Source organism: Oryctolagus cuniculus, chromosome 10, assembly GCF_964237555.1.
Source record: "Oryctolagus cuniculus chromosome 10, mOryCun1.1, whole genome shotgun sequence".
NCBI lineage: Eukaryota > Metazoa > Chordata > Mammalia > Lagomorpha > Leporidae > Oryctolagus > Oryctolagus cuniculus.
Genome location: NC_091441.1, coordinates 2,315,244 through 2,337,506, shown reverse-complemented (window position 1 = coordinate 2,337,506; position 22,263 = coordinate 2,315,244). Strand labels below are relative to the sequence as shown.

General features: G+C 55.3%; 1 protein-coding gene across 8 annotated transcripts in view; it reads left to right on the top strand.

Annotated features, from left to right (window-relative positions):
• The window catches only part of ZNF236 (zinc finger protein 236), a 103,971-nt gene that overhangs the window by 67,056 nt on the left and 14,652 nt on the right, over positions 1–22,263 (top strand). For 6 of the 8 annotated variants that reach the window (XM_051838586.2, XM_051838593.2, XM_070049848.1 and 3 more), the window contains 7 exons: positions 4,116–4,395; positions 7,564–7,667; positions 9,029–9,394; positions 10,687–10,832; positions 10,925–11,165; positions 11,392–11,571; positions 20,276–20,463. In XM_051838586.2, the coding sequence (XP_051694546.1) occupies positions 4,116–4,395; positions 7,564–7,667; positions 9,029–9,394; positions 10,687–10,832; positions 10,925–11,165; positions 11,392–11,571; positions 20,276–20,463 (1,505 nt within the window). Of the gene's footprint in view, positions 1–4,115; positions 4,396–7,563; positions 7,668–9,028; positions 9,395–10,686; positions 10,833–10,924; positions 11,166–11,391; positions 11,572–19,288; positions 19,371–20,275; positions 20,464–22,263 lie in introns of all 8 variants that reach the window. The other 2 variants (XR_011379153.1, XM_051838587.2) reach the window with 2 other exon arrangements.

Here is a 22,263-nt window from a genome sequence, read left to right as displayed (position 1 = left end):
GTCTGTTACTCACTGTGCTCCCTGTCCTGTACTGTGTGTATCTGTTACTCACTGTGCTCCCTGTCCCTGTCCTGTCCCGTGTGTGTCTGTTACTCAATGTGCTCCTGTCCTGTACCGTGTCTATTACTCACTGTGCTCCCTGTCCTGTACCGTGTGTGTCTGTTACTCAGTGTGCTCCTGTCCTGTCCCGTGTGTGTCTGTTACTCAGTGTGCTCCTCTCCTGTACCATGTGTGTCTGTTACTCACTGTGCTCCCTGTCCTGTCCCATGTGTGTCTGTTACTCACTGTGCTCCCTGTCCCTGTACTATACCGTGTGTGTCTGTTACTCACTGTGCTCCCTGTCCTGTCCCGTGTGTGTCTGTTACTCAGTGTGCTCCTGTCCTGTCCCGTGTGTGTCTGTTACTCAGTGTGCTCCTGTCCTGTCCCGTGTGTGTCTGTTACTCAGTGTGCTCCTGTCCTGTCCCGTGTGTGTCTGTTACTCAGTGTGCTTCCTGTCCTGTACCGTGTGTGTCTGTTACTCACTGTGCTCCCTGTCCTGTCCCGTGTGTGTCTGTTACTCAGTGTGCTCCTGTCCTGTACCGTGTGTGTCTGTTACTCAGTGTGCTCCTGTCCTGTACCGTGTGTGTCTGTTACTGACTGTGCTCCCTGTTCTGTACTATACCGTGTGTCTGTTACTCACTGTGCTCCCTGTCCTGTCCCGTGTGTGTCTGTTACTCAGTGTGCTCCTGTCCTGTATGTGTGTGTCTGTTACTCAGTGTGCTCCCTGTCCTGTCCCGTGTGTGTCTGTTACTCAGTGTGCTCCTGTCCTGTCCCGTGTGTGTCTGTTACTCAGTGTGCTCCTGTCCTGTCCCGTGTGTGTCTGTTACTCAGTGTGCTCCTGGCCTGTCCCGTGTGTGTCTGTTACTCAGTGTGCTCCTGTCCTGTACCGTGTGTGTCTGTTACTCAGTGTGCTCCTGTCCTGTACCGTGTGTGTCTGTTACTCAGTGTGCTCCTGTCCTGTACCGTGTGTGTCTGTTACTGACTGTGCTCCCTGTCCTGTACCGTGTGTCTGTTACTCAGTGTGCTCCTGTCCTGTACCGTGTGTGTCTGTTACTCACTGTGCTCCCTGTCCTGTCCCGTGTGTGTCTGTTACTCAGTGTGCTCCTGTCCTGTCCCGTGTGTGTCTGTTACTCAGTGTGCTTCCTGTCCTGTCCCGTGTGTGTCTGTTACTCAGTGTGCTCCCTGTCCTGTACCGTGTGTCTGTTACTCAGTGTGCTCCTGTCCTGTACCGTGTGTGTCTGTTACTCACTGTGCTCCCTGTCCTGTCCCGTGTGTGTCTGTTACTCAGTGTGCTTCTGTCCTGTCCGGTGTGTGTCTGTTACTCAGTGTGCTCCTGTCCTGTCCCGTGTGTTTCTGTTACTCAGTGTGCTCCTGTCCTGTATCGTGTGTGTCTGTTACTCAGTGTGCTCCCTGTCCTGTACCGTGTGTGTCTGTTACTCACTGTGCTCCCTGTCCTGTCCCGTGTGTGTCTGTTACTCTGTGTGCTCCCTGTCCTGTCCCGTGTGTGTCTGTTTTCACTGTGCTCCCTGTCCTGTCCCGTGTGTGTCTGTTACTCAGTGTGATCCTGTCCTGTCCCGTGTGTGTCTGTTACTCAGTGTGCTCCTGTCCTGTACCATGTGTGTCTGTTTCTCACTGTGCTCCCTGTCCTGTCCCGTGTGTGTCTGTTACTCACTGTGCTCCCTGTCCTGTCCCGTGTGTGTCTGTTACTCAGTGTGCTCCCTGTCCTGTCCCGTGTGTGTCTGTTACTCAGTGTGCTCCCTGTCCTGTCCCGTGTGTGTCTGTTACTCACTGTGCTCCCTGTCCTGTCCCGTGTGTGTCTGTTACTCACTGTGCTCCCTGTCCTGTCCCGTGTGTGTCTGTTACTCACTGTGCTCCCTGTCCTGTCCCGTGTGTGTCTGTTACTCAGTGTTCTCCCTGTCCTGTCCCGTGTGTGTCTGTTACTCAGTGTGCTCCTGTCCTGTACCGTGTGTGTCTGTTTCTCACTGTGCTCCCTGTCCTGTACCATGTGTGTCTGTTACTCAGTGTGCTCCTGTCCTGTGCCATGTGTGTCTGTTACTCACTGTGCTCCCTGTCCTGTCCCGTGTGTGTCTGTTACTCAGTGTGCTCCTGGCCTGTCCCGTGTGTGTCTGTTACTCACTGTGCTCCCTGTCCTGTCCCGTGTGTGTCTGTTACTCAGTGTGCTCCTGTCCTGTGCCATGTGTGTCTGTTACTGTGCTCTCTGTCACTGTTCCTGTCCCGTGTGTGTCTGTGAGTGTGCTCCTGTCTCTGCGCCTCTTTGTCCCTTCTGTGGTCTGTGTTCTCGCAGGGATTCCCTTCACTCATCTACACATTTCTCCCTGGTCGCCCTGTGCTGGTGGAGACCTGAGTAGACTCTGCCCCAGGTTCTGCAGGAGGGAGATGGAATTTTGGCTGGCTGTTCTCTCTGGAATTCTAGCAGTAGGTGTTGAGTGTCTGGCCTTGTGCCTGTGACTGACTGTCTCCTGCCTTCCTCCCTCCCCTCTCTCTCTCTTGTTGGTTTTCCCTGTATGTTCTACAAAGGACTATCCCGTTTGTTCAGCTAACTGACTCATTTTTAATTACTGCTCATTTTGTCTTTCTGTTGCATTTTAATTTTTTTAGTCTGTTATGCAGTGATGACTTCCCTGCGCCCAGAGTTCATTTTCCTCTGTGATGTATGTTTTCTTAATTTATATTCTTTTTTTTTTTCATTTTATCTGATAGGCAGAGAGACAAAGATGTTACGTCACAGCTTCTTTCCTCATGCTTAGGCAGCTAGGGCTGAGCCAGGCGGAGCCAGGAACCTGGAATTCAGTCCAGGCCTCCCCTGTGGGTGGCAGGGACCCAGCTACTTGGGTGTCACCTGCTGCCTCCCAGCAGGAAGTGAGAATCTGGAGTGGAGTTGGGACTCAAGCCCAGGTGCTGCATCACAGGCTGTGGGCACCTCAGGGACCTGCTGCCCGCTCCCTGTGACGTTGTAAGAGCAGTTCATTCTTGCCTTTACCCAACTGAAATACACCCTTACATTTTGCTAAGAAAAACACACATACACACATATATGTATTTCAATTTTTATTTTTATTTATATTAAAGTGTTACAGTGGAGACGGGGGAGGGGGGGAGGTCTTCTGTCTGCTGGTTTGCTCCCTAAATTGCTGCAGTGGCCAGAGCTGAGCCGATCCAAAGCCAGGAGCCAGGAGCTTCTTCGGGGTCTCCCACGTGGGTGCAAGGGTTCAAGGACTTGGGCCACCTTCTACTGCTTTCCCAGGCCACAGCAGAGTGCTGGATTGGAGGAGGAGCAGCCAGGACTAGCAGCCCATATGGGGTGTCAGTGCTTCAGGCTGGGGCATTAACCCACTGTGCCACAGCACTGGCCCCTGTACATATGTATTTTTTAACTTTTATTTTCTTTTTTACAGTAAGTCTTTTAAGTAGAAGCTCTTTGTTGATTTCTTAGTTTTGGTTCCCATTTTTAGGCTCCTGGTTTTCTTTACCTGATGATAAATCATTTTGTGCCCTCAGTGGTAAATGAGCACAGGCAGCCAGTGCACACGTGGATGGTTTCAGAGCCCACTGTGCACCTGCCGTCGGGCTGCTCATAGAGCTTTCACCCTGGCACCTGCTGGTGTAGGCAGGCACCACCCCAACCCAGGTACACATGCCCCGCCAGGCAGCCCCAGGTGTAGGCAGTCACCAGTCACCACACACACACACACCCTGCCAGGCAGCTCCTGGTATAGACAGTCACCACATACACACACACACACACACACACACACGCATGCACACACGCCTCCGCCAGGCAGCTCCTGGTATTGGTAGTCACTCCCCCGACAAACACACACACATGTCCCTAACTGATGTTGGCAGTCACCTACACACATACACACACACCCCACACACACACACGCCCCCACCAGGCAGCCCTGGTGTTGGCTGTTTCCCCCCATGTCCTTGTTTCGTTGTCCAGCAAAGCAATGGTGGGAAGAGCTGATGGAGTTACTGACTTCAGCTCTGCTTCCTTACTGCCGAGTGACTCTTCACTAGCAATGTGATCCATATCGCTGTGTTTGATTTAGACATGGGGATGGAGGAGGAAGACAGTTCCGACAGAACCGTGCCCAGAAAGTCTCGCCCTGAGGTCATCACGTTCACCGAGGAGGAGACGGCGCAGCTGGCCAGGATCCGGCCCCAGGAAAGCGCCACTGTGTCTGAGAAGGTGCTGGTGCAGTCGGCCGCCGAGAAGGACCGCATCAGTGAGATGAAAGACGAGCAGGCGGAGCTGGAGGCCGAGCCCAAGCACGCCAACTGCTGCACCTACTGCCCCAAGAGCTTTAAGAAGCCCAGCGACCTGGTGAGGTGCGGCCGCAGACACACCCTGAGGAGTGCAGACACACCCCTGGCAGATCCCTCCTGCACAGGGACAAGGGCGTGGCCGCAGACACACCCCGGGCGGATCCCTCCCGGCACAGGGACAAGGGGTGGCTGCAGACACACCCCGAGGAGTGCAGACACACCCCGGGCGGATCCCTCCTGGCACAGGGACAAGGGCGTGGCCGCAGACACACCCCTGGGGGATCCCTCCCGGCACAGGGACAAGGGGTGGCTGCAGACACACCCTGGGCGTATCCCCCTTGGCACAGGGACAAGGGTGTGGCCGCAGACACACCCCGGGCGGATCCCCCCCCCACCCCCCCACCCCCCCCCCCCCCCGGCACAGGGACAAGGGGTGGCCGCAGACACACCCCGGGCGGATCCCCCCCCCACCCCACCCCCACCCCACCCCCCCCCCCCCCCCCCCCCGCACAGGGACAAGGGCGTGGCCGCAGACACACCCCGGGCGGATCCCTCCTGGCACAGGGACAAGGGCGTGGCCGCAGACACACCCCAGGCGGATCCCTCCTGGCACAGGGACAAGGGCGTGGCCGCAGACACACCCTGGGCAGATCCCTCCTGGCACAGGGACAAGGGCGTGGCCGCAGACACACCCCAGGCGGATCCCTCCTGGCACAGGGACAAGGGTGTGGCCGCAGACACACCCCGGGCGGATCCCTCCCGGCGCAGGGACAAGGGGTGGCTGCTGCCACGCGAGCTCCCTCTGAGTGTTCACCAGGAAACTGGCGTCTGGAGGCTGCTGTGCTTATTTCCTGTGGTGTGGAAGTTCTAGTAAATGAGGACTTAGAAAATTCGCTTATTGTTATGTATTTGAAAGGTAAATTGACAGAGGATGATAGAGACAGAGAGCAGGATCTCCCATCAGCTGGCCATGACTGGGGCTGGACCAGGCCAGAGCGAGGAGCCAGGAGCTCCAGGTCTCCTCTGTGGGGTCAGAGACCCCAGCATTTGAGTGCCATCTGCTGTCTCCCACGTTGCCCGTTAGCAGGAAGCTGGACCGGAAACAGAGGTGGACCTCTGTTCTAGGGGCTGTGGGATGTGGGTATCACAGGGGACTGCTAAACCTGCTGCACCACAGTGTCCACCCCAGGACGAGTTTATTTGTCGAGGAAGATGTGGTGCTAGGCTTGTAGGTGTGCGCAGGAGCAGCAGACACCGTCCTGCCCCAGAGACCCCTGGTCTGTGCAAGGAGCGCAGAGGCAGGCCCGGCGAGTCGGGCTCAGGAGGAGGTGGCAGGAGGCCGCCAGCCAGTCAGCAGTGAGCGGCACATGAGTCCGGGTCCACACAGTGCTGGGGAGGCTGGAAAACCAGGCGCATGGTGGTGGACGGCAGGGGCCCAGGACAGAAGGGGCTGTTGGTGCGTTTGGAATGGAGGAAGGAAGAAGCAGCGTCCAGCTTTTCTCCTGAATACTAGAATAGTTGCTCAGACGAAAGAAGGATGCTTCGTTTTTGCTCTAGGAGTCAGAACAAGTGAATGAAAGTATTTAATAAAAGGAACCAAGATTGTAGGGCGGCAGTAGCACAGCAGGCAGCTACAGAGGACTGCGTAGGGCACCTTGTGCGTGCTCCTGTTCCAGAGGCCCGGGCAGCACCAGGACAGCGTGGCTGTCTAGGGAACGTCTCAGCTGACAGCGCCTCCACGGTTCCATTCGGAGGCTCACTGGGGGTGAGAGCACAGAGAGGAATCCCGGTCGTGGGGCCTAGAGAGCCTGTGGACTGCGCTCTGTTGGGTCCGTGGGTGCAGTCCTGAGTAGGCATCGTGGAAGCTGATGTGTGCTCTGAGGCTGCAGAGTACAACCAGAAAGTTAGAGGAAGGAGAGGTCCGGGGCCTTGTGACAAAGGAGTTCGGGTGTTGTATAAGTGGGAGTCCAGCGTGGCCTGCGGCTGCCTGTGGCCAGGGATCAGTGAGGAGTGAGGAACAAGCTGACCGGGAGAGTTGGCTTCACCAGTGGGTTATTGGTGGGTCACAGAGGAGCGCTATGCCAGGCCCAGGAGCCAGTTTGGATATGTTTTGAGGCAGCACCTGTGGTGGACACCTGCCAGGCTAAGGCCGGCAAGTGACGAGGGGTGGGACATAAGCACCGTGGTGTCTCCGAGGAAGGTGGAAGGGACAGGAAGCCTGGCTGAGCCTGGCGGCCGGGGTACTGCTTATCTCTTGCTCATTTTAACCCAGGGCAGCCTCAGCCCCTTCATTGCGTGTCGTGGTCCAGCACAGCCTGAGGTAAACAGGTGTCTGCTCCATGTACAAGCAGTCAGTGTTTACACAGACGTCAGTGGTAAACCCTTTCCTTCTTCCATCCTTACGTATCCATGCGTCCTTCGCATCGGCGTGTGTATCGCTCAGGGTGTCCTGTGAACGTGGTGCTCCATCTGTCTCCAGACCGCTGGTGATGCCCTCAGGGCATCCAGGCACCTCCTGTGCCCCGGGAGGTCCTCGGGTCCCTGGGAGCCCCTGGCACCGGCCTTTTGGCTGGCTGTCCTCCCAGACCTGTGCCCTGACCTTGTTTTCGGTGCTGATAGGTGCTGTCTCCTGGCTGATCTGTAGGAGCTCTTTGGTTTTTATGAAAATGACCCTGTTTTCCTTTGTCTTGCAAGTATTTTTTGGTCTTTGTTATTTGGATCAGTTGTTTATTTATTTATTTTTTTTTAATAGAGTGAAGCTCAGAATTTTATTTGGCCAAATTTAAGCAGCAGACAGCAATATAATTTTATTTTTTTGTGGTTAATTATAAATTTAAAATCATTAAGTTTTTCCTTAAGTTTCTTTTTATTTATTGGCAAGGCAGAGAGTTTACAGAGAGAGAGAGAAAAAGATCTTCTATTTCTTGGTTCACTCTCCAGATGGCCGCAATGGCCAGGACTGGGCCAAGCAAAGTCAGGAGCTCCTTCCAGGTCTCCCTCGTGGGTGGCAGGGACCCAGACACTTGGGCCATCTTCCGCTTCCTCAGGCACATTAACAGAAAGGTGGATCAGAAGTGGAGCAGCTGGGACCTGAACTGGCAGCCATATGGGATGCTGGCATTGCAGGTGGTTGTTTGACCTGCTGTGCCGCAGTACCAGCCCTGTGAAGCTGTGTCTTGATGTATATATTTAAAAAGAAAACCACTTAACTTGCAAATATCTTTTGGATAGGCATGTTCGAATCCACACGGGAGAAAAGCCATATAAGTGTGATGAGTGTGGGAAGAGCTTTACCGTCAAATCCACCCTTGATTGCCACGTGAAGACACACACAGGTAAGAGCAAACCCCTGCGTTGTTGGCAGATCCTGAATGTGAGGCTTTGTCTCTGTGTGTGGTGCACATCGTTCTCTGGAAATGAGCAGTGGTGTGACAGGGAGCGTGGGCTGCAGTGACGTATGCAATCGCCAGTCTCTGAGCGACGCTTGCTTTGAGTTCTCCTGTGAACAAGGTCTCCCCTGAGTCTCATCTAGGCCAGGGCTGTCCAAAACCTGTGGACTCAGCAGATCCCATGGCAGCTCTTGGGCTGCAGTTGTGTTTATGGGGAGAAAAACCCCACGTGGGACAGGATTACTGTCTAAGGAGCTGAAAGGTCGTTGCACGGCTCCCAGTAGGAGGCTGGGCGGCTCGAGGCCAGTTCCCCACCTCTGCCGAGTGTGGCTCCCACACTGGCTGCGCAGCCTCGCGGTCCTCGACGGGACGCCACCTAGGAGGCAGATTGCTGGTGAGCGGGCTGCTGCCCTGCCCTGCATGGCGTTCAGATGCAGTTCCAGTTGCCACGGGAGAGTCTGTGTCTGGCGAGCTGTTTGTGACCATCACGGGCCAGGAGTGTTGTGAGTCCTAGGGTTACGCTGATCGGTGGAGTTTATATTCTCAGCCTGAACAAGTGGATGCACGTGGAGGTTACACCTCATGGGGTGGTGAGGTGATGTGGTCTGGCTATCCCGTGTGCAGAGGCCTTAGCTTCCTTAGCCTGTCTCCTTGGGCAGCACTGAGAGCCTGCTAGCCGTGAGGGCACGGGCTGTCAGCCAGCGCGCGGATTCCTGACTCCCAGCGGCGCCTGGCACCTGCTTCCCCCACTGGCGAGCACGTCTCTGTGGAACCCCGCCTGCCACCCCGGCCCCACTGTGGAAGGAAGGTTGGATTTCTGGGCCCCAGAACAGGGCTGGGAGCACAGTGTCACTAGCCCTTGGCAGTAAGGGCTGGCTCTTGTGTCCTGGACGGGCTCTTCAGAGCCGCATCAGAGCTGTTGACACCTGGCAGTCTGGGCACAGGACACGTGAGCCACAGGCCTGGGACCCCGCAGTGAGCGCTGGCCCTGTACACTGTCCGGAAGAGAAAGCGAGAGGTGCCACGACGCTCGGGTGCCCCCTCTGAAACCAGGCAGAAGTGGCAGTGGTGCCGAGTGCACTGAGTGGCCGCCCTGGTGGCTTCCGTACCGGGGAGTGGCATCCGCCAATCAGGGCTCAGTGTCCTGCAGGCTGCGGGCTGTGGAATGCATAGCGTCCCGGGGTGAGAGAGCTCCCTGCAGCCCCGTGTCCATGGGCTCAGCACCTTGGCGGCCTCACAGCCTGCTGGGCGGGGCGTCTGAAGGTGGCCGTGGTCCTGGCCCCGCTGACCCGGCTGTCCGTCCGCAGGTCAGAAGCTCTTCAGCTGTCACGTGTGCAGCAACGCGTTCTCCACGAAGGGGAGTCTGAAAGTGCACATGCGCCTGCACACGGGAGCCAAGCCCTTCAAGTGCCCGCACTGTGAGCTGCGCTTCCGCACGTCCGGCCGGAGGAAGACACACATGCAGTTCCACTACAAGCCCGACCCCAAGAAGGCCCGGAAGCCGGCGGCTCCAGGCTCCTCGGAGGGCCTGCAGCCCGTCAGCCTGCTCAGCGCCGCCTCCTCCGACCCCAGCGTGTTTATCATGAACAACTCTGTCCTCACCGGGCAGCTCGAGCAGAGTCTGCTTCAGCCGGGGCTGGTGGGCCAGGCTGTTCTCCCCGCCTCCGTGTCAGGTGAGCCCTGGGCCCGCGACCCCCGCCCGGCCCGCAGCAGGACGCCTGTCTCCCCGCCCCCCATGCTCTGTTCTGCCTCCAGCACTGCCGCCTTTTGTACCCTGGCCTTGTTTCTCTGTGGCGCCTGTGCGTTTGCACCTGCGTTTCTCACCTGGCACTCGTGGATTTAGTAGTGAGCTGTGCGGTTGACAGATGCTCCTGAGTGCTGCTGTGACCGCTGGGTCACAGAGGGCCTGTTGGGTTTACGGTGGCCTTCCCGTGACAATGGCAGCTCTCGGTAGTGATCAGGTGCCACGCTGGGCCTTGCCTTCTGCCTCTGGGACTTGTGCAGTCTTCTGGGACTATGCTGGATAGAGCCTATCAGTGGGGTTTCTCTGAGCCACTTTCTGACCTTTTTTAAAATTTATTTATTTACTTGAGAGGCATAGTTACAGACTGAGGGGCAGAGACAGAGATATCTTCCATCCACTGATTCGCTCCCCAGATGACTGCAACCCCAATCTGAAGCCAGGAGCCAGGAGCTTCTTCCTGGTCTCCCACATGGGAGCAGGGGCCCAAGCACTTGGGCCATCTTGTGCTGCCTTCCCAGGCCATAGCAGAGAGCTGGAGCAGCCGGGACTGCAGCTGGCACCCACATGGCATGCTGGCGCCTGAGGCAGATGCTTAACCTACTGTGCCACAGCACCGGCCCCTGACAGTTTGAAATGAGCAGTATTGTTATCTCTTTTACAGAGTTTGCTTTGCGATGGGTAAATCAGATCACGAGTGTGTGCGCATGTATGTGTAGTACGGAGCATGCATCAGTAGTCCTTAATTAGATCACGTTGCAGTATTATGAAACTTACTCATTTAAAAGTCCTCCTGTGCGGCAGGTGCTTGGCCTAGAGGTTACGACACTGTACGATGCCTGCATCCTACAGGGGGCGCCCGGGCTCCGCTCCTGGCTCTGGCTCCTGATTTAGTTTCCTGCTAATTCAGACTCTAGGAGACAGAGTGAAGGCTCGGGTGACTGGGTTCCTGCCACCCGTGTGGGAGGTTGGAATCGAGCAGTGGCTCCTGACGTTGGCCTGCCCAGCCCTTGCTGTGGTGGGCATCGGGGAGTGAACCGACGGCGGGGAGCTCACTGTGTCTCTGCTGTCCATCTTTCTCGCTGTTTCCCCCTCTGGTGTCTCTGACTCTCCTGTAAATAAACTTGAAAACAATAAAGACATAAAAATTGCCATGTGGAGAACGACTTCAGCGTTGAGAATGTCGGCAATACTCAGCCGCTCCCTTTCTCTTTCTCTGCCCAGCTGGAGGTGATTTGACCGTGTCTTTGACAGATGGGAGCTTGGCCGCCCTGGAAGGCATCCAGCTGCAGTTGGCTGCTAACTTGGTTGGACCAAACGTTCAGATTTCTGGGATCGATGCTGCCAGCATTAATAACATCACACTGCAGGTATGACAGCTGCTGGCAGCCCCTTGCTTTTGTGTTGTCTGGAGCACGGAAAGCACGGACTTTTCACGACGAGCGTCGGTGTTGCCTTACAGATCGATCCAAGTATTCTGCAGCAGACGCTCCAGCAGGGCAGCGTGCTCACTCAGCAGCTCACGGGGGAGCCTGGCGTGGCCCCACACAACAGCTCTGTCCAGACAGGGGACAGCACTGTGCCCGCCAGCGTTGTCATCCAGCCCATCTCAGGCCTGTCCCTGCAGCCCACGGTGACGTCCGCCAACCTGACCCTCGGCACGCTGTCTGAGCACGACTCTGTGCTGGCCACCAGCAGCAGTGGTACGAGCTGTTTGCTTCTCTCTTGCTTCGAGTCACGTGGGTGGTGTCAGGACCGTGTGGTGGCCTTGCACCCGTCTTTCTGCCTGAAGTAATAAGAGATGACTGCTGTTTCATTTTGAATCTTTCTCTTTTTGAAGTAGTGACTGAAGTAAAATATTTTGGCCTATCGAAGGGGGAAATGTGTGTTTTCAAGCTTGGTTTTGTTTTGCTTTGTGATCATGACCAGGAACTCAAGACCTCACTCAGGCGATGGCTTCCCAAGGTCTGGTGTCCACCTCCACTGGTCCGCACGAGATCACCCTGACCATTAACAACTCGAGTTTGAGCCAGGTCCTGGCGCAGGCTGCTGGGCCCACCACCACGTCCTCCTCGGGGTCTCCACAGGAAATCACGCTGACGATCTCTGGTTAGTGAGTCACCGTCCTGCACGGCCTTTCAACGGCAGCGTCCATCTGTCTGACTTGAACCTCTTCCCATAGCACTCAGCAGGAATCGGAGGTTGTGCTCAGTAAGGCTGTGTACTTCGCGTGGGCTGTCCAGGTGTAGTGGACGTGATGTGATGCAGTCCAAATCTAGTGGTGCAGGGGGAAATGGTGGTTTGTCCTGTCAGATTTTGAGGAGAGTGGGTGACTTAATTATTGTGGTTTTATTCTTAGAGATTTCGCTGCCTCTGGTGAAAGTGTCTTGGTTAGCAACGAGGAGGTGATGTGAGTTCGTGGGTGTGGCGTTCCATTCGACTGGGAGATCGCTGAGCGGCGTCAGCGTGTGCGCGAGGACAGTGGGCACCGCGGTGCTGCTGCTTGTGTCTTCCGCAGCCACACAGATGGCACAGGAAATGCAAAGCTGGTAGAACGCTGGGAAGCGTCAGCGACAGCTTCTGGCGCCGTGTGGCAGTAGAGCTCACTTGTGATTGACAACTGCAAGCCTCGATCACAAGGCTGTCCCTGCCTGTCCCGGACTCTGGCCTTCTGAGTTCTGTTTTCCCCTTGTGTGTCTCTTCTTGACCGCGGTCCCCGGAGCTGCTGGCGGGCTCTCAGCTCGGTGTTGTCGGACTGTCTGCTGTGCACTTCACGCTTGCCATCTGTAGCTATGAGCTCTTCCTAGCCCAGCACCAGTGCTTAATTTGGTTACAGCCCTCCCTGTGAACCTGGTGTTATGTAGCAGTTGTTAAATATTGACACATTGGATAGTAGTTCGTTTAAGCTTCATAACCATCTATGAGATAGTTGTTAAAAATATGAAAACCGCCTGCTAGAAATCAACACCACCTCAGTAGAAACCAGCAGCCCTGTTTCTTTGTGAGGGACAGAATCCTTGGCCACTTCCCCCGGGAGGTCTGTCTGGGGTCTTAGTTCTTCGTCAGTGCAGTGCCTGTAAAGGTTAACAGTGGAATTGAAAGGAAAGTTGTTTAGAAGAAATCAAAACCCTCTTTATTTTAGGGAGTGTCTTTATTCGTTTTAGTATGTGAGAAATTTGAGAGTTTATGTTTTAGATGGGGCGTTGCTTTTGGATGACATGCTGTGATTAGACAGCAGAAGTTAGCCATGAATTTTCTGTAATTCAGTGACCTTCCTCCTTCCATTGTAGATCTGTGAATTTCAATGTTGGAAATACAGGTGAATAATTTTTAAGAAAGCTACTTTGCTGATCAGATTAACTTTCAGTTGTTAGTCCCTGCAGTGTAGCAGGCTTTGTGCCTTCAGAAAGAAGCAGTGTGCGTTTCGCATGCGGCCCTGGTGTGTGTGCGGTGCTGCGCTTCTCCTGAGTGCCCCTGGTGTTGGTCGCTTGTCACCTTTGTGCTCACGAGCACTGAAAAGTGCAGAGGAGTGTGACCGCCTCCAGGAAGGACTGGCTGGGAGGGCTTACCCAGGTACAGGACTTCGCACCGTCAGGGAGCTTCGGGTGCGGTTCCTTGTCTGCTGCTTCTCACTGGGACCCCTGGTCAGCACCTCCTCCCGGTGCTCTGGAGAGGCTGCAGGAAGCCAAGTGGCTGTGGAAAGCACCCAGAAGCTCTGTGCAGGCTTCCCGTCATGTGGTAGGGTGGTCTTTGTCCCATTACTGTACAGAGTTATAAATGCTTGTGAACACCAGAGAGTGGAGCTGTCACTTCAGTTAAGTTTTGCAAATGTCCAGCAGCTTATGAGTCCCAGTTTAGAGAAAAAATTAAACCCTGGGTAGAAAGCAATGGCAGTCTTTTCCCTCCCCAAATTAATCTTACACACAAACAATAACAGTTAACTGGTATTTGTAGCCAGTTATTAATGAAAAATTGTGTAAAACAGTTGATACCTGGCTGCTTTGTACAGCTCCCACGCATCGTTCACAGTGAGTCTTCCCTGCAGAGGACAGACAGCATTGCTTTGTGCGTTGCCTGTGCTCGTGCGCGTAGTGCGTCGGCCTTCGCTGTTCTGGCTCCTCCCAGTGGCCTCGGCGTGGGGATCTTCATAACGCACTTGGCGTGCGGCATCTTTTTGTCTTGTTTACACCTAATTTGGAAGTGGGATTTTTTTTTTTTTTTTTTTTTAGTTTTATTTATTTGTTTGTTTGAAAGGCTGAGTGGCACAGCAAGGAGGAGAGACAGGAGAGAGACTTCCCATCTGCTGGTTCACTTCCCAAATGCTTGTAGCAGCCAGGACTGGGCTAAGCCCAAGCCACAAGTCAGGATCTCCAAGTACTTAGGCCATCATCCACTGCCTCCCAGGTGCATTAAAAACAGATCAGAAGCGGAGCCTGGCCTTGGTCGCAGCACTCCACTGTGGGTGTGGCTGTCCAAGCTGGGGCTTCACCTGTTGTACATGACACCCATCCCTGCCAGCAGGATTTGTAAAGCGTCTGTCTTGATGAACTCTCTCCAAAGCATGTAGTTTTCTTTCCAGGAAAAGTTCAGTAGTTCGTTTTATTCTCATGTTCATTTCCAGTTCCCACACATGCCTGGTGTGGAACCAATGGCACGTGGTGTCCCAGGATGTCCTGTCGTGCTAATGGCCACAGAGTGCATGTGCTGGGGACAAGCAGGGGCCTGGGGAGTAGGGGTCAGGGGAGTGGGCTTCTGTTCCCCTTCGTGATGTCCCTTAGATCCATTTCAACATGTTTTCACCAAACTTGGCAGCCTACTGCTTTTGGAAATATTTTATTTTATTCAGTAAAATATGATTTTAGTGCTTACATACGGAGAAAAATGAGAACTCTCCAGATCTATTTTAAAATACAGCGTGCAGAGTGTGTGTCAGTCTGTAACTTTGGTGAGTGCAGTTCATCCTGGGTCCTACTTCTCTGTAAATGTTACTGAAAGTGAGAGCTTTGAGGATGGTAGTGTGCTTGTAGACACACGCTGGAACATGCAGTGGAAAATTATCTCCAGACACCACAATGTCCATTCCCATCGAGGTCAGCATCTTAGCACAGCATAGCCCCAGGGAAGTAGTGGACTCAGTGGGGCGTCAGACTGTGGACACCTACAAACAGTAGCGGTCAGCAGGTGCCGCCTGAACAAGGTGCCGCGTGAAGCTCTTTGGGCCCACAGCTCGTGATTTGCCGAGAGGAGTGACCTGGGAGAACTCAGCTCTTCCTCAGTGCGGGGAGCGAGCCAGCTGTTCCCGCACAGGCTCAGTGTGTACAAATGCAGAGTGCCGAATCCTCTCTGGGTCATCCAACAGCTGACAGTGCTCTGGAGCCACCCTGCATCCCTGACCCCTGACGTCTGGTGGCGAGTTCTACGGGGCGGGTGTCGGGCAGTCATGCAGACGTCTGGAGTGACCTCCCGCAGTGCTGGCTGTACTTGTGTGTGATGTGGGGGTCGTTGGTATGTATGCAGTTAGCACTCGTGGCTTTGCAAAGCTGTTCCTTCCTGGCCCAGCAGTGCACGTTTCTCGCGCCCCCTTGCGTTGCCCTGCAGTGTGCATCTCCTGGCGTCAGCGGAGCATAGAGAGTGAAGGAAGCAGCTTCGCCGCACTGGGGATGTGACACTGGAGTCAAGCAGCCGGAGTGTCGAGGAGAGCGTGTCTTGTTTTTCTGTACCTTGCAGAGCTCTCCTTGGATCTGTTTGGGGAACGTTTTGTGTGCTTCACAGATGTGCGTCCTAATTTAGCTGTTGGTTTGTGTGGTGGAAGCCGTGTGTCTGCTCCACGCTGGGAGTCGCAGTGTTCTGGGTCACAGTGGCTACCAGGGGGCGGACGTTTCCTGATGACTCCACAAATGCACGTGGAGTGGAGGGGGGGGCATGACGCCGTCACGTGGTGACACAGTTGGTGGCTTCTCAGGAAGCCCTGGACAGCCCTGGGACTGTGCAGGGACTTCTGGATGCTTCTCCTGTGTGAGGAAGGCCCCTTAGAGGAAGCAAGGAGGAGGCCTGAGCTCTGTCCATCTTCTCATGTATGAAGGGTAAGTGAAGAACCTTGCCTGGGGGCTGGTGCTGTGGCACAGTGGGCTAAAGCCCTGGCCTGCAGTGGTATCCCATATGGATGCCAGTTTGAGTCCTGGCTGTTCCACTTCCCACCCAGCTCTCTGCTGTGGCCTGGGAAAGCAGTGGAAGATGGCCCAAGTGCTTGGGCCCCTGCACTCATGTGGGAGACCTGGAAGAAGTTACTGGCTCCTGGCTTTGGAATAGCTCAGCTCTGGCTGTTCAGGCGATTTGGGGAATGAACCAGCAGATGGAAGACCTTTATCTCTCTGGCTCTACATCTCTATGAAACTCTGTCTTTCAGATAAATGTTAAAAAAATTAAATAAACAAATTAAATAAACAAATTTTTAAAAATTAAAAACAAAGAAGAGCCTTGCCTGATCACAGGTGGGCAGATGGAAGTGGCTCCAAATCTGGATTTCCAGCCAGTGATCTTTTCTTCAGGGACATTGCCTCCATTACCACCCCTGGTCAGCTCAGCTGTGGCGTCTGTGTGCTCCCCTGTGAGCTGACCTCTGACCTCCATGTGCTCCCCTGTGAGCTGAGCTGTGCCCCCCACATGCCCCTCTGTGAGCTGACCTGTGACCTCCATGTGCCCCCTTGTGAGCTGGCCTCTCCCCCCCCCCCGTGTGCCTCCCTGTGAGCCGACCTCTGACCCCCATGTACCCCACTGTGAGCTGACCTCTGACCCCCATGTACCCCACTGTGAGCTGGCCTGTGCCCTGCATTTTCAGTTTGTTTTATTTGGAGGAATTGTAAAGCCGTATCATAGGAGCTAATCCTTTACTTTCTAATTTGAAATGAGTGTTACTGTTTTCATCTAAAGGGAATCTTGGATTGTACTACAATCGACTTGAGCTCCAAGCTTCGGGTTCTTAGTCTATAGTGGGTAACATCTCAGAGTCTGTCGTGCTACTGAAGTTAGATAAGCTCTCGACACTGTCTTCTGCGTCATTGCTTGCTTTGCGGGTCGTGTATTGTTTTCTCTGGAGTTCCTTAGCAGCTGTGAATCCTCGCCTCTCCCGCTCTGAGTTCCTTAGCGGCTGTGAATCCTCGCCTCTCCCGCTCTGAGTTCCTTAGCGGCTGTGAATCCTCGCCTCTCCCACTCTGAGTTCCTTAGCGGCTGTGAATCCTCGCCTCTCCCGCTCTGAGTTCCTTAGCGGCTGTGAATCCTCGCCTCTCCCGCTCTGAGTTCCTTAGCGGCTGTGAATCCTCGCCTCTCCCGCTCTGAGTTCCTCCTGCCGTTCAGACATGCCTCTCCTGCCCCTGGGCCGGGCCGTGTGGCTGCAGCCTTGGAGCTGTTAGGAATTCAGCGCCCCCTTGGCTGAGGAGAGAACTGGCCGTCAGTGCAGCAGTCTTGGCTTCCAGGGGACTGCTGGACAGTGCCAGGGAGCCCGTGGCAGATCTCCAGGGCGGCGTGCTGGGTTCTGTGTTTCAGTTTATGTGGTTTCTTGCGTGCGTCCCGTGATCTGAGACATGGGTTGGTACAGCTGGTTACTTAATGCACAGTCGTAGATGTTATGACAGGATTGAGAAGTGACGTAGAATGAGAATGCATGCTTCTTGTGCTGTCATGTGGCCAGTTAGACAGTGAGAGTCAGCCTCACCCCGACGGTCAGCACAGCCTTTCCCCGATGGTCAGCACGGCCTCTCCCCGACGGTCAGCACAGCCTCACCCCGACGGTCAGCACAGCCTCACCCCGACGGTCAGCACAGCCTCACCCCGACGGTCAGCACAGCCTCACCCAGACGGTCAGCACGGCCTCACCCCGACGGTCAGCACGGCCTCTCCCCGATGGTCAGCACGGCCTCTCCCCGACGGTCAGCACGGCCTCACCCCAACGGTCAGCACAGCCTCACCCCGACGGTCAGCACAGCCTCTCCCCGACGGTCAGCACAGCCTCACCCCGACGGTCAGCACAGCCTCACCCCGACGGTCAGCACAGCCTCTCCCCGACGGTCAGCACAGCCTCACCCTGACGGTCAGCACAGCCTCTCCCCGACGGTCAGCACTGCCTCTCCCCGACGGTCAGCACAGCCTCTCCCTGATGGTCAGCACGGCCTCTCGGCAGTGTCTCAGGCTTGGGGTCCTTTGGGCAGCGGTGCTGTTTCCTCTTTGCAGAAACATGCGCTTTTTGCTGATTGGATTTTTTCCTTTCATTTAGGCTCTTAGACTTTACAAATTTACTTATTTACGTCTGTGCGTATTCATTTCTGTTTGTATCAAAGAGAGAGCCCCCATCTGCTGATGTTCTTCCCAGACGCCCAAAGTGGTTGAGGCTGGACTTGGGCTGGAGCCAGGAGCTGGGATCTCAGTCCCGGTCTCCACGTGGGTCACAGGAACTCAGTTCCTGGAGCTCTGACCACTGTCTTCCGGGGTCTGCACCAGTAGGAGGCTGGAGTTAGGAGCTGGAAGCTGCTGTGGAACCCGGGGACTCGGGCTTGGGGTCCTTAGACGGTGAGTGTCAGCCTCACACCGACGGCCGGCACAGCCGCAGCCCTGTGTGGGCTGAGGGTGCCTTCACTGCTGGGCCAGCGGCCTGCTGCTGGCCATGTTAGTGGTAAAGTCGGCCAAGAACGTTTCTCTCTGTGTGTCTTTTTTTTTAGATTTATTTATTTATTTTTGGTTTTGAAAGAGTTACAGATACAGAGGAAGAGAGAGAATCTTCCATCCACTGGTTCATTCCCCAGATGGTTGTAAGGGCCAGGGCTGGACCAGGCCAAAGCCAGGAGCTCCCTCCAGATCTCCCGCCTGAGTGGCAAGGGCCCAGGCGCCTGGGGCACCCTTGCTGCTCTTTGCAGGCCATTAGCAGGGACCTGGAGCAGAAGCGGAGCAGCCAGGATTCAAGCCGGCACCCGGAGGACCCTGGCCTCCTCTCTTCTCTCCCTGACTCTCTACCCCTTAAATAAATAGTTTTCTTTTTGTATTATGACTTCTAGAGCTTTTAAGGAATATGTAATTAGGAGCTTTTTGTGACTTGTAAAATTAGTTAATTTTGTGCTCAAGAATATTTCCATGTTTTCCTACTGTAGTCCTGTGTTCCTTTCAGCCCAGTTGAGGATATGTCTCCTTGCTCTGGTATCTGGACAGACTCTTGAATTAAGACCCAGAGGTTCGCCCTTGGAGTTGACCCTCTGTGCGGTTGTTTAGCTTCCCTGCACTTGGCATTGGGATTGATTGAATGAACACAGAGGCTTCTGTCCCTCTGAGGCCCTCCCCTGCTGTACCGCCCTGCAGCCTTTGGGTGCATTAGTGACCCTGAGAAGTCGCAGGCGCTTCTCTGTTGGGGCCTTCCACTGAGGTTAGGGTGAGGGCCGGCCTCCTTGCTGGCTGAGCAGTCGTGAGTTGTCTCAGCCTTGCCTTTTTCCTTCCCGTGTGACCCTGGTAGGACTCAGGAATGTGCTTCCCCGCGCTGGGCCAGCCCCCACCCGGCCCTCCTGGTGACCCGCGTCATGCAGCACCCTTCTTCCTGTCTTGGTCCAGTCCAGTTGCGTGCGGGTTGCAGGAGCCAGGAAGCGTGGCGGGAGCGCGGGTTGCCTCGAGGTGCTGTGCTGGTAACTGGAGTGCTCAGGCGTGCAGGCGTCCTCCACACATCCACACTCCCCCTCCTGCCCCACGTGCCTGAGGATTCAGCTCTGTGCGGGGCGCCCGGGCAGGCGGGAGGGAGCTGGCGTGGTTTCTGCGGAGCCCCAGCCTCCTAATGGTTATACTGCTTTTGAAGGTTCCAGGTCTGTGCAGCACAGTGTGGGACTCCAAGAGTGTGGATCTGTGGAGGCCTTGTAGTTGGAGAGCTCCAGTTTCAAGTAAGTAACTAGTTCCCTGCTGGCCCCGTTCCTAGGGGAGGCTCCCGGCCACTGTGCCCAGGTCGCAGAAGGCGCTCAGCGGTTGACTTGGCTTTGTTTTGAAATCTAGTTAGGGAACAGCCTTTCTGCTTATCTTTCATTGATTGTCTTGGTGTCCTTAGCCCCTAGCCCAGGGGCTGCTGTGAGTGGCTGATTGGTGCCTGTTTGTGGCCGAGTGGGCCAATGGACGGCTGGCGGGCTGTGCCTCCCTACGTGCGTGCTCACGCCCACCAGCCACAGCTGAGAGCTGCTGCCGTCGCCGCCCACCCCAGGACTCCGAGGGTCCTCGGCTGCTCCGTGTCCCAGGAAGGTGCGCCGTGTCTGTCCAGCGAAGGAAAGGCCTGTCCTTGCCCATTCTTCCTTCCTCACCGTTGGCTGCAGGGGGGAGTGGCTAAAGGTTTTGTTGCCATTTCCTGAGGAAGTGAAGATGTCACGCAGGATAAGTTGATGTTTAAAGATACGTGCGGCTTCTTTTGGTGGCCTGTGTTCCCAGTAAGTAGACGCGCAGGGGATGGAGTGAGGCGCTGAGCAGAGGTGGCCGGATCTGTCTGTTCAGCTTGCACCCGTCGTTGCCCGTGGCGCTCACGCAGTTGCTTTGTTCGGCCGGAGCTCCTGAGTGCTGGTGCTGCAGCAGGAGCCGGGACCGGGACTGCAGGGCCGGCCTGCACGCTCCTTTCGCTGGCTTTTCTCTGTGCGTACTCATTCGGAAGAGCAGCCTTGTCAGGTTATTGGAGTGAGAGGTCTGTGGTTTCCTTGACGCCTCTGTAGGGTGCTGCCTGGTGAGGGGAGCTGGCGCTCTCCTCCCTGCGCTGACAGCCGGGCTCGCTCAGCTTTCTTACTGACGTGCTGTCTGGCCTCTTTTGTAGAGCTGAATCCTGCGAGCGGGAGCCTGCCTTCGTCAACACCCATGTCCCCGTCAGCCATTTCGACTCAGAACCTGGTCATGTCTTCGTCAGGCGTTGGGGGAGACGCCAGCGTGACGCTGACCTTGGCGGACACTCAGGGCATGCTGTCGGGAGGCCTGGACACCGTGACACTCAACATCACCTCTCAGGTGGGTGCCCTGGAGCGTGCAGATGGCAGCTACGGACCCTCTCAGAACGGCCTCTGCACACAGTCTGCATTTACTCTCCTAGGTGTATCTTCTGGACACTGATTTTCGTGATGGGAGTATTCTCTTTTCCAGCTTAAAAAAACATGTTTAAAGGAGGAAAAAGGGGTTCAGACAGTATGGAAAAGTGTAGAAGATAGAGCTAAACAGAAACAACCAGCCATCCACTGTTCGTCCCTCCACAGAGCCGCAGGGACCTCTGTCCTCACATGCAGACACCAGCTTCCCCTCCTCGGAGGCGAGTACAGCCTGCACGGGCCGTGCGTTCTCCCCACTCTGTCGTGAACATGGCCCCTCTGTCTGACAGCCCCCGGGGCTCCGCTCTGTCACCCCAACCCTAGGGTTTGATGGGATCCAAGGCAGCTACATTCGGACATGATGCCTTGAGCTCAGATGCCACACACCTCCTCAGAGTTTGGCCAGCAAAGCCATGATGATGAAGTACGGCCAGTTAGGAGGAGGACTAAAGGACAGCTGGCCGTGAAACACCGTGCCAGAGGACACCGGCGACCGCGGCTGAACCTGGCTGCCGTCGTGCGAGGAAGCTGAGCCCTGTTCAGTTCCCTTCTTGGCCTTTTGGGCTCACTGTACCAGAGAATGGTAACAACTCTGGCGTCCAGAGCAAGACTGGTGCCCGTCCCTGTAGGGCACCTCCCTGAAGCTCTGGCTCTGCCCCAGGATCAGTGGCCAGAAAGACGTTTCTGTCGGGACGGTGGCAGGACACTCACACCCGAGGCAAGCAGGCCTTCCCCAGGCCCTCACCAAGATGTCCCCAGCACAGCCCTGTCCTGGCATGACAGGCCGGCGCCAGCCAGGGACCCATGCCCGTGGATACAGCGGCTTCCCCTCTGGCTCAGTAACGTCTGGGTGATCAGCCTCCTCTCTTCCTGTCCCAACCTGCCACGTTTCTTCCGGTGAAGCTGCTGGGCCAGCCCAGGACAAGCCTGTGTGGACCCAGGAAGCCACGTCTGGTGTGTTCTGTGCAATAGAATTCTTGCCCAGGTTTGGCCCAGGGGGTGCCTGCTTACATATCCTAGCAGTGTTTTCTTGTGTGTATTATTCCACTTAGAAGTGGTGGAGTAGAAGCAGTTGCCTTAGGTGTAGAGGGCAGGTGTGTCTGGGTGCAGGAGCTCAGTGTCCTGTGGGGGGGCGGCCATGCTACAGAATTCCCCACGGTGACGCCACGCTGGGCGGGGACGCCTCTCCCTCTCAGACTGAGAGCTAATTGCTTCCTCCCCCTTTTCCTTGGCTGCCGTGCTGCTGCTCTTCTGTCTAGAGGTGGGCATGGTCATGCGATGTCTCTGGTTCAGACTTGGGGGCTGTGGACAGCTGGGGGCCAGGGCCTCTGGTCACACACAGCAGTATTCTCAAGTACAAAATTTTACAAATCAAAATGGCGCGTTAGCCTACCTTGTCCAAAAAGTGGTTAAAACCCCCAGCAGAAGTGAGAGGCTTTTCCTGAGTCTCTGCTGCTGGCTGAGACCTGCAGTAGTCCTGCGCTGATTTAATCCTCTGAAAACCGGGAAAAGCCAGATCCAGCGTTTCTTGACTTTGCGCGTGGTGTTTTCTAAATAGAATGAATCCTGGTATGAATTAACTCAGCACTGTTCTCAAGAGATTAATGAACGTACAAGAAATGTCTATAGGTATTGTAACTGATAATGATAAACATTAGACCTGAACATCAGAAGCTGGTGATGAGAAATTAGCATTTCTGATGATTAATGTAGAGATCAGTAGAGG